Raw genomic sequence first — 12,690 nt, forward strand, 5'->3', positions numbered from 1 at the left:
TATTTATCAGACACTACGGTTTTTACTTTCTTAACATTCTTTCAAGTATAACCGATCGTTCTCTAGTCATAAATGGTTTCATATAGTAGAAAAAAATGGTATAAAGCTCCCGTCGTGTGTCCAATGGACCATTGAGAGGGAAAATCGTGGAAATCTGGTTTTAAAACAGATAAATTCCTAAAAAAAACTCAGTGCATAAATAAGCATTAGCAAGTAGTTAGATTGCTATGCGTCAAGTTAATAGAGGGAAGATATGTTGATTTCTTTTCTCACGTTTAGCTCTTTCAATACAAAATCAGCAACTCCTAATTATTAAGGGACCAAAAGTGCCAAGTTTACTTTCAACAATGCAGTATAATCACACGTGGGACGTGGGGTATGAAAGAGTATTGTGTACATGGACCTTACTCGGCTGTTCCGAAAAACACTCGGCACAAGGAGATGAAAAATAGACGACCTTCGGCCAAGTTTACTTTCAAAAAAGAAAAAACCAGCAAGATAATAGATTCCGGCTATAAAATCTACTGTGAAAATAAGAGGGAGGAAGTAGTCTGAAGCAGAAGCTAAGACAGAGGCAGAGTTTAAATGTTAAAGAAGATAAGGGAAAGCACACGTTCTATAGAACCCATGCCCCCACATAATGGTCCTTCCACCAGAGCAAAATAGTGTTGTACCATATGCTAAATCAGTTGTACTTCAAATACAAATTGTTACAACATTGTGCATCCCGCTTTCCAAATCCCAAACTGCATACACATCAATCATAAATAAAAAGACCCATAAGAAATACCCAGCACGATCTCAAGAGTAAAACCTTAGATTTATTCGTAATTGCACAAAAGTCACAAGTTAATTTTGTCTATTACACAAACAGACCCATGAGCCATCCTAAGGAAACCCTATATTTATTCATAATAGCACAAAAACCCCAGATCCCCAAACCCACTTCATTTATTAGATTAATAAATAACAGTGCCAACGATTGGGTACTTAGCTTCGAATTTCTTCTCCCAATCGTTGAGAACCCCCATTTCTTTCTCAGAAAGGCCATCGAGCGAGGGGGTAACGTCCTCTTCGTTCTTACTCATCTTTGCGAGTGCTCTGCTTGCATCTTTTCCGGCGAACATACAGTAGGCGCCGCCGGGACCATAGAAGGAATTGCCGGCGGTGACGTCAAAGATGCGACCTTTGATTGCCACGTAGATTGGCTTTGACGGATCTGTACCGTCGTATGCCTTCAGCTGCTGTGCTGTTAGCTCCATGCTTTTTTCGATGATTTTTGGAAATTTGGAAATTAATGGGTAGATGTGGTGGAGTGGGAGTGATGTGATTGTTGTCCTTTCCGCTTGTTCGGTTTGGCTTTTGCCATATATAATGGGAGAAAAAATGGGAATCGGTTAAATATCTTTGTATATAATAAAATATAACTCAAAGTACCAATATACAACAAAGAAAAATAAGATAAGAGATAAATAGAGAGAAAGAGAATAGAGTTTCTTATTTCTTCTTTAAATATGTGTATTTTTTTATCTATTACAAGTCCTTTATATAGGCATGAAAAGTGAAGAAAAATATATCATTGAATATGTCATTAAGTATAGAAATATGTCATTGAATATGTCATTAAGCATTTGAGAAGATCACGAAGAAAGAGTAGACATCCATCATAATTTGATTTTTCTTATAACACTCCCCCTTGGATGTCCATAGATAATGTGCCTCGTTAAAACCTTTTAGGAAAAAACCCTATGGGATAAAAAATTCTAGTGAAGGAAAAAGAGTAAACATGTTTAGAAATACACCTTTTGATTGCCTCGTTAAAAAACTTGCAAGAAAAACCCAGTGGGACAAAACCTTGTAAGAAAAAAAGAGTACAACGCGTATTAACTCCCCTGATGAGAGCATCAATTCACATCCTTGAGCCTTCGCATCCCAATCTTGTACACTAGTTTCTTGAAGGTTGACATCGGTAGAGATTTGGTGAATAAATCAGCCATATTATCACTTGAACAGATCTGTTGCACACTGATATCACCATTCTTTTGAAGATCATGTGTGAAGAATAACTTTGGTGAAATGTGTTTTGTTCTATCTCCTTTTATGAATCCTCCCTTCAATTGGGCTATGCATGCTACATTGTCTTCATACAAAATTGTGGGTGATTTGTCACACTTCAAACCACATTTGTCTTGAATAAGGTGTATTATAGATCTCAACCATACACATTCTCGACTTGCTTCATGAATAACAATTATCTCAGCATGATTAGATGAAGTAGCCCCGATTGATTGCTTAGTCGATCGCCAAGATATGGCAGTGCCTCCATATGTAAACACATAGCCTGTTTGAGATCGAGCCTTGTGTGGGTCAGATAAATACCCAGCATCGGCATAACTAACAAGATCGGGATTGCAATCATTTCCATACAATAATCCCATATTGGTAGTCCCTTTTAGATACCGCAATATGTGTTTGATTCCATTCCAATGTCTCCTTGTAGGAGCAGAGCTATATCTTGTTAAGACATTAACTGAAAAAGTTATGTCGGACCTTGTAATGTTAGAAGATACATTAGTGCACCAATTGCACTAAGATATGGTACTTCGAGACCAAGAAGCTCTTCATTATTTTCATGAGGTCGGAATGGATCTTTATTTATATCGAGTGATCTCTGTCACGACCCAAAATTCCACCACAGGCGTCGTGATGACACTTAATCTCTAAGACTAGGTAAGTCGATTAAAATTACATTTCAAGCTATTTTTTTGAATATGAATTAAATAGGTAATCAAAACCAACAGTGGAAACAATTATGAAAACCTCCCTAGACTGGTGATACTGAGTCACGAACTCTAACTGAATACATAGAATGATCACGAGGACTGAATATACAATACTGTTCGAATAAGAAATTAACAATACAATAGAAATAGAAGGGCTCCAAGGGATTGCGACGATCAAGCATCTCTACCTTAAGTCCTTGAGATCACCCTTTAACTTCGTCCGAGTCCGATATCTTCAATACCTGGCTCTGCACAAAAATATACAAAAGTGTAGTATGAGTACACCACAGTCGGTACCCAGTAAGTATCAAGACTAACCTCAGTGGAGTAGTGATGAGGTACAATCAAGACACTCACTAGTCTAATAACCTGTGCAATATAGTATACAAAATAATAAGAAACAAATAACAATAAGGGCAACACAAATCAACCAGTGATATGCACAGCAGGGCAACAAGAATATCATTAATATCGCTCTACAAATAATAAATACAAGTACACCCAATTAAATCAAGTTCTTCAAATAAATATCTTTCACATATAACTCTATCAATAAATCTCTTTCAAATTTAATTTCTTCAAATAAATATCCTTCAAATATAATTCTTTCAAATATAATTTTCTCAAATAAATATCCTTCAAATATAATCCTTTCAAATAATACTTTTTGAATAAAAATTCTTTCAAATAAATATTTTGAATATAATTCTTTCAATTAAAAGTCACCATGTGACACCCCATTTCATAATCATAAAAATACGGGTCTCAGCCCATTTTTATATTTTTCGTAAATACGGGTCTCAGCCCACTTTCATATTTTCACAGCACTTCGTGCCCATAATTAAATCATCATTTTTTTCCGGCACTTCGTGCCCACTTTTCATATCACAGCTGCACGGACAGTTCATGTGCCAATAATAAAACCATCATATTTTTTCCGGCACCTCGTGTCCACGTTTCATATCCGTTGCGGCGTGCAACCCGATCCCATATAATATTACCTGCCCGACAATAGCTACAGGCTCACAATTTCAACATAAATCAGGTTATTATCAAGTGTACCGAAATAACAAGATAAGTTGCACAAGATATAAAAATAAACACAAAGAATACCCCAACATCACATGAAAATTACCAACACAATAACTCCACATCATCACATATCATCCATGACAATAGCCATCCTTATCTCTCCTATAGCCACCCTTATCACTCCTATAATAGCCTCCCTTATCCCTCCACCCTCACAATATCAATAGCCACCCTTATCGCTCATATAGCCACCCTTATCGCTCCGCTCAGACAATATCCCAACACACATAACAACAGTGAAATGTCACCCTTATACCCACATAATATCAACAATGAAATGCCACCCTTATACCCACATAGTATCAACAGTGAAATGCCACCCTTATATCCTCAAAATAATAACTCAAATAACACAACAATTTACACGAAATAGTATCACGACAACATAACAAAATCAATTCATATCACTATTTGCCCAATGGCCACAATCAATTCCAAAGATATAATAAAATTAATTAATTTCACAATAAATAGCCCAAGGCTCCACACAATGTGTATAACACCTCAAAATAACAATAAAGATGGAAAATACTCAGTATAGGGCAACACCTTCATTAATCCAAATTCTTGATAATTATATAACGCCTCATTTTAAACTTATTTCATTAATTATTTGCAGATGAAAAATCCATAATATAATTATTTCCAGGAAATATCAAATCACCAAACTCACGGAATTTACATAAATATTCAAGTAACATTAACATCAAATTGTCATATAAAAATAAATTCAACAAACAAGGATTGAGGCATGGTAAATAGATGATTTAATAAATGCCAACAATTATCTAATTTACTACACAATAATGTCTAAGATTTTAACCCAATAAAATTTGTACATATAAGCCCGAGTACGTACTCGTCACCTCGCGTACACATCTTTTCACATTTCACAAATGGCACATAAGACTCGATGCCTAAGAGATAATTCCCTCACTCAAGGCTAGACAAGATACTTACCTTTTTGGAGTTATGCCGATATTCCAAAATCACCTTCTTTCTTGAATTTACCTCCGGATAGCTCAAATCTATCCAAATTAATTGTACAACTTTATTAAAATTCATCGAAAATAATTTCGGATAATAATACGTCGACTTAAAAATTTATTCCAAAATGTCAACGCGGGGCCCACCTCTCGGAACCCGACATAATTTTCACAAAATCCGAACATCTATTTCGATACGAGTTCAACCATACCAATTTTATCCAATTCCAACAACAAATCGTCCTCCAAATCTGGAATTTTCGTTTTTGGAAGATTTTTCAAAAATCTTGATTTCTTTCATTTAAATCCGAATTAAACGATGAATATAACCATAGATTCATGAAATACAATCACTTTAGGATATAGAACACTTATCCCAGTCGAAGTCGTGAAGAAATCCTCAAAATTGCCCAAAAACCGAGCTCCAAAAATCCCAATCGAAAATGAAGAAATGACAGATTTTCAATCCTTAAGTTTCTGCCCAGGTTCGCATTTGTGGACAAAAACTTCGTATTTGCGAATGAACAATACCTCCCATGAACAGTGTTTTTGCAATTGCCATAAATGGTTTGCAATTGCGAATGAACAGTGTTTTCGCAATTGTCATAAATAGTTCGCAATTATGAATGAACAGTGTTTTTGCAATTGCCATAAATGGTTTACAATTGCGAATGAACAGTACCTCACCAGAAACCAGCAAACTCAAACTTCTCCGAAATAATCCGAAACCACCCTGAAACTCATCCGGAACCTTCCGGACACAAACCACGTATGAATTTCAATCATAAAACATGTTACGGACCTGCTCGCACACTCAAAACACTGAAAGGAAGCAGTCTTGACCCGATATTGACCATTGTCAAACTCCCAAATTTCTTAACTTTACTAGTCTCTAAACCAATGATCCAAAAATACACCCAAGTCCCTCGGAACCCGTCAAATCATACCAACAAGTCTTAAAATATCATACGAACTTAGTCGAAACTTCAAATTACATCAAACAATGCTAGAACCACAAATCATACCCCAATTCAAGCTTAATGAAACTAAGAAATTCCAACTTCTATATTAAATGCCGAAACCTATCAAATCACGTCCGATTGACCTCAAATTTTTTCAAACAATTCATAAATGACATAACGGACATATACAAATTTTCAGAATTGGATTCTGATCCCGATATCAAAAAGTCAACTTCCCGGTCAAACTTCCCAAAAATTTAATTTTTGCCATTTCAAGCCAAATTCCACTACGGACTTCCAAATAATTTTCCGGATACGCTCCTAAGTCTAAAATCACTATACGGAATTATTGGAATCATCAAAACTCCATTCCGGAGTCGTTTACACATAAGTCAACATCCGATTACTATTTTAACTTAAGCTTTAAACCTTGGAACTAAGTGTTCCAATTCATTCCAAAACCTCACCGGACCCGAACCAATCACCTCAGCGAGTCACATAACAACCGTAAAGTATAAATCGAGCAGTAAGTGTGGAAACATGATTGTTATACTCAAAACAAATGAGTGGGTCATTACAATCTCATAACTATCGAGGTACTCAATGGATGTGCTTTATCCATATAGAATCGCTTTAAAATCTTTTTAGTGTATGCTGATTGATGGACAAAAATTTCATCTTTCATATACTCAATTTGTAGACCAAGACAAAATTTTGTCTTTCCAAGATCTTTCATTTCAAATTCTTTCTTTAAATAGTCTACTACTTTAGGAAGCTCCCTAGGAGTTCCAATGATATTTAAATCATCAACATACACGGCGATTATAACAAATTTAGATCCAGATCTTTTTATAAAGACACAAGGATAAATTGAATCATTCTTGTACCCTTCTTTCAACAGGTACTCACTCAGGATTTTCAATCCGTATAAGGATTTTGAAGCTTTATTTAATAAATTTCTTGAAAACCTTAATATGCTTCAGAACAATTTAAATCCTTCAATGATTTCCATTATACGCATATCACATTTTTCTTGTATTGCCAGATTAAAATCTGAAATGACGACATCCACCACAGGAGAACATGTCTCTATATAATCAATGCTAGGATATTTACAAATCTTCTTGTGACACAAGTCGTCTTTATGTCTATCGACTTAACTTTTTTTTTCGTGCAAGAACACATTTATACCTCCATTGTCTTTATACTTTCAGGTGTTGGGACTATCCGTCCAACTACATATTTTTCAGGTGAAATCAATTTTCATTGCGTATTTTTTATTTGGCCAATCATTTATCTGTCCAAATTTCATGACAGATTTGAACTCAAGATCATTGTCAATATTAATAATATTGAGCTCTATATTATATTAACAATATCGTCGACGATCATTTTATATCGGTTCTACTATTACCCAATAAAGACATAACTGTAACGACCTGACTTTTCGTTTTAAGAAGTAACGCCCCATTCAATGACTTAAGGTCTCGAGCAGCTTTGTAATATGTATTATGACCCGCGGGTATGGTCGAGTTTGATTTTCGGAAGATTCGAAATTAATTTGAAAGAACAATTCCTATTTAGAAGTTTAAATGAAAAGAATTGACCGGAGATTTGACTTATGTGTAAACGACCTCGGATTCGAATTCTGATGATTCCAATAGCTCTGTATGGTGATTTTGGACGTAGGAGCATATCAGAAAAATTATTTGGAAGTCCGTAGTGGAACTTGGCTTGAAATGGCAAAAACTGAATTTTTGGGAAGTTTGACCGGGGAGTTGATTTTTGATATCGGGGTCGGAATCTAGTTCTGAAATTTTTCATAGCTCCATTATGTCATTTATGACTTGTGTGCAAAATTTGAGGTCAATCGGACTTGATTTGATAGGTTTCAGCATCGAATATAGAAGTTGGAAACTTTTAAGTTTCATTAAGCTTGAATTGGGGTGTGATTTGTGATTTTAGCGTTATTTGATGTGATTTGAGGTTTCGACTAAGTTCGTATGATATTTTCGGACTTGTTGGTGTATTTGGTCGAGGTCCCGAGGGCCTCGGGTGAGTTTAAGATGGTTAACAGATCAATTTTGTATTTAGCATTCCACCTCAAGAATGTTGGTTTTCTGTCATTGGTTTCCTTCTACGCGATCGCATGAGAATGTCCGCGATCGCATAGGCTTGTTTGAGGCAGTGATGATTTTGTTCTTCGCGATCGCTTGAAGAAGGCCACAATTGCGTAGCTGTGGGAGTTTGTTATTCGCGAACGCATGAAGAAGGTCGCGTTCGCGTAGAGTAAGTGGAGCAGAAGTAGAGGTCACGCATTTTGTGCTTCGTGATCGCATGGACGAGTCCGCGCTTGCGTAGGCCTGTGAGTTTGAGCTTCACGATCGCGTTGAAAAGTCCGCGATCGCATAGGGTTAATTTGGACAGTGGGAGAATTGTGCTTCGCGATCGCGTGGACAAGTCTGCGATCGCGTAGAGCAAATGTCCGGGTAGAGAGTTTAAGTTCCATTTTTGACGAATTGGAGCTCGGGGAGAGGAGTTTTTCAGGAGATTTTCAAGGAAAACATTGGGGTAAGTGTTCTTAACTCAATTTTGGTTAGATTACCCAAATCCATCGTTGTTCTTAACATTTACCTGGAGATTTAAGTTGGAAAAATTTAAAAACAAATTTGAGTATTTGAGGGTCAAATTGTTATCGAAATTTAGTCATTTTGGTGTGGTTGAACTCGTATCGGAATGGGTGTTCGGATTTCATGAAAATTATGTCGGGTTCCGAGAGGCGAGCCCCGCATTGACTTTTAAAATAAATTTTTTTAAGTCAACGTTTTATTATCCGAAATTATTTCCGATGAATTTTAATGAAGTTATACAATTAATTTAGATAGATTCGAGCGGTTCGGAGGTCAATTCAAGCAAGAAGGCGATTTTGGAATATCGACATAACTTCAAAAAGGTAAGTATCTTGCCTAACCTTGAGTGGGGGGAATTACCCCTTAGGCATTGAGTCTTATGTGAAAATTGTGTGATTAGAAGCCGTGTACGCGAGGTGACGAGTACATACTCGGGCTTATATGTGAAAATTTTATTGGCTTAAAGTTTTAGGCATTTTTATGTATTAAATTTTAGTAAATCCTTGAAATATTACGCCTCATTCCTTATTTGTCAAGTTTGTATTTTATATAATAATTTGGTGTTATTATCACTTGGATTTTATGTGAATTCCGTGTGTTTGTTGATTTGATATTTTTCTTGGAATTAAATTCATGATGGAATCCTTATCTGCAAATATTTATTAAATAAGTTTAAATTGAGGAGTTAATATAATTATTAAGAATTTGGATTAATGAAAGTGTTGCCCTATACTGAGAATTTTTCACCTCTGTTGATTGTTTTGAGGTTTTATTTACGTTGTGTGGAGCCTTGGGTTATTTGTTGAGAAATTTATTGATTCTGCTACATATTTGGAATTTGGTTGTGGTCAGTGGCAAATTCTGATATGAATTGCTGTATTGTGTTGTGGTTTAAACACTCTCCTTGATGTTATTTATGCTTCCTACCTTGCTTGTTAATGATATGCATGTGCTTGGTAAGGAAGAATGTAAAGCACGAAGGGTGATGCTGTGCTATTTGAGAGTGTAAAGCACGAAGGGTGATGCCGTACCATTTGAATTATATTATCATGTGAGGGAGAGTGTAAAGCACGAAGGGTGATGCCGTTCCATTTGAGAGTGTAAAGTACGAAGGGTGATGTCGTGCCATTTGAGAGTGTAAAGCACAAAGGGTGATTCCGTGCCATTGAGAGTGTAAAAGCACGGAGGGTGATGCCCTGCCATTTCATTTATATTATCAGGTGAGGATGAGAGTAAAAGCACGAAGGGTGATGTCGTGCCATTATTTTTATATTATCATATATTCATGGCACGAAGGTTGTTTCCGTGCAGGCGAGGACGAGAGACATATATTATATTGTGATATCGTTTTGTTGTGTATACATTCATGCCTTTATCTTAAGATGTTATTGTGCACTTAGGTTTTCTATGTGACTTGTAGTCATTATTGCTTATTGTGTGCCTTCCACTTTATTTTTTTTATTGTTATTGACTTTTCTCCCACCTAGTTGGTATTGTTATATGTATGCACGGTGAGAAAGAGAAAAATACACGAAGGGTGTTTCCGTGCCAATTGATTTGATCTATGTTGAAATTGGGAGCACGTGGCTATTATATATATATATATATATATATATATATATTGGGTGAGAATGAGACAAGTGCACGAAGGTATTGCCGTGCTGTGTTGAATATATTTCTCACGCCATGAAAGTTAAATGAGGCGTCACATGGTGACTTTTATTTGAAAGAATTATATTTGAAAGATATTTACTTGAAAGAATTATATTGAAAAGATATTTACTTGAAAGAATTATATTCGGAAGATATTTATTTGAAAGAATTATAATGGAAAGATATTTCTTTGAAGGAATTATATTCGAAATATATTTATTGGAAATGATTATATTCTAGAAACTTTTATTGAAAAACTTATAGATAAAAGATGTATATTTTGGAGGACTTAATTAATCGGCTGTACCTTTATTTATTATTCGTTTGAACAATATTTATGGTGTTCCTGTTGCCTTGCTGTTTAAATCACTAGTTGATTGGTATTGCTATCACTGCTATTTATTTTATATTATTTTGTATGTTATATTGCACATATTATTTGACTAGTGAGTGTCTTGACTGTACCTCGTCACTACTCCACTGAGGTTAGTCTTGATACTTACTGGATACCGACTGTGGTGTACTCATACTATACTTCTGCACATTTTTGTGCAGAGCCAGGTATTGGAGATATTGGACTTGGACAGAGTTAGAGTGTGATCGCAAGGATTCAAGGTAGAACTTCTTGGTCATCGCAACCCCCTGGAATCTTTCTATTTTATTATACTGTTAATTATTAATCAAACAGTATTGAGTATTTGATCCTTGAGATCATTTCATGTATTCAGTTAGAGTTTGTGACTCAGTATTACTGGTCTTGGGAGGTTGTTTGTAATTATTTTTGCTGTTGATTTCGATTATCTATTTATTTATTTATTTTTGGCTTGAATTGTAATTATAATCGGCTTACTTAGTCTTAGAGACTAAGTGCCATCACGTCGCATGTGGTGGGATTTTGGATCGTGACAAATTAGTATCAGAGCTCTATGTTCATAAGTTCTACGAGTCACGAACGAGTCTAGTAGAGTCTTGCGGATCAGTACGGAGACGTCTGTACTTATCTTCGAGAGGCTACAGAACTGTTAGGAAATTTCCACTTCTTTCATTCATGTCGTGCAGAACTTGTTGATTTTAGAATTTGTTGATTTTGGAATTTGAGCCTTTGTATCTCTATTCTCTCACAAATGGTGAAGACACGTGCTACCGGGTCAGCTGAGCAAACACCCGCACATACTGCTAGAGCCGCAAGAGGCCGGGGCCGAGGTAGAAGCCGAGGAAGGGCATGTGTCGCAGCTAGAGCACCTGTTATAGTAACAATTGAGGAGCTGCCAATAGCTCCGGTTGGGGGACAGGTACCGAAAGCACCTGTTGTTACCCCCGGACTTCAGGAGACTTTAGCACAGTTCCTGAACATGTTTGGTACATTAACTCAAGCAAGGTTTATCTATGTTGCACCAAATATTTCACAGATTGGGGGAGGAGCTCAGACTCCTACCGCCCGTACTCCAGAGAAGCAGGTTCATATTGGTCAGGTTCCGAGTATAGTACCGGTACAACCTGTTATTTCGGTTCAGCCTGAGTTCAAGCCAGAGACGTCAGAAGAAGAACAAAAGAGACTTGATAGATTTAAGAGGTATAGTCCACCTACCTTCAGTGGCATAGCTATTGAGAATGCCCAGGGATTTCTAGAAAAGTGTCACAGTATTCTCCGCACTATGGGTATTATGGAAGTGAGCGGAGTTTTCTTTACTACATTCTAGCTGTCAGGAGCAGTGTATCAATGGTGGCAAGTTTATGAAGAGGATAGACCAGTCGATGCAACACTACCAACTTGGACTCAATTTTTGGAAATGTTTTTGAAAGAATTTGTTCCCCAAACTCTCCGGGATATGTGGCGCACAGATTTGAATGCTTGCGTCAGGGTACCCTGACGGTGTCAGGATATGATATCGGGTTCAGTGAGTTAGCCCGTCATGCACCTATCTTGGTTCCTACAGTTAGAGAGTGAGTTCGCATATTCATTGAAAGGCTCGATTATGGTTTTAAAATATGTATGGATCGAGAGTTGTAGACTGAAATTCCATTTCAGCAAGTAGTAGAGATTGCTAGGATGTTAGAACATGTTCGAAGTGAGGAGAAGGAGTCTAAGGAGGCCAAAAGGTCTCATAACTCTGGAGGATTTAGTAGATTATACTCTGCAGTTATGGCTCATCATGGCGGAGGCTCGGGCAGTCGGTCAGCCTAGTCCGCAGTTCAGAGTACTCGTAGTTCTCCAGTTAATACTTTTAGTGCACCACCGGCACAAGATTCTTACATTGGTTATTCCAGTTATCCAACACATACTCAGTACGAGTAGTCGCGACCTCAGATGGGTTGTTATGAGTGTGGTGATACTAGGCACATTATGAGAGATTGTCCCAGACTTGGGAGGAGTGGAATTTATCAGAACACTCAGGCTCTGGGCCCCAATGCAGTTACTACTCCACGTGCACAGCCAGTTAGAGGTGGGAGGACTGGCGGGTAGAGGGCGCCCTAAAGGGGGAGGCCCAGCCCGTTGATATAATTGTTATGGTGTGGCTGAGGCCACTACACCAGGTGGTATCATTACAGGTATGATCCTGATCTGTTATAAAAGGATATATTC

General features: G+C 36.9%; 1 protein-coding gene across 1 annotated transcript; it reads right to left on the reverse strand.

Moving 5' to 3' along the window:
- Positions 1–959: 959 nt before the first annotated feature.
- On the reverse strand, positions 960–1,262 carry LOC107801122 (putative steroid-binding protein 3). Its single transcript, XM_016624404.2, has one exon. The coding sequence runs from the start codon at positions 1,260–1,262 to the stop codon at positions 960–962; it is 303 nt and encodes a 100-aa protein (XP_016479890.1).
- Between the last annotated feature and the right edge of the window lie 11,428 nt (positions 1,263–12,690).

Source organism: Nicotiana tabacum, chromosome 23, assembly GCF_000715075.1.
Source record: "Nicotiana tabacum cultivar K326 chromosome 23, ASM71507v2, whole genome shotgun sequence".
Classification (NCBI taxonomy): domain Eukaryota; kingdom Viridiplantae; phylum Streptophyta; class Magnoliopsida; order Solanales; family Solanaceae; genus Nicotiana; species Nicotiana tabacum.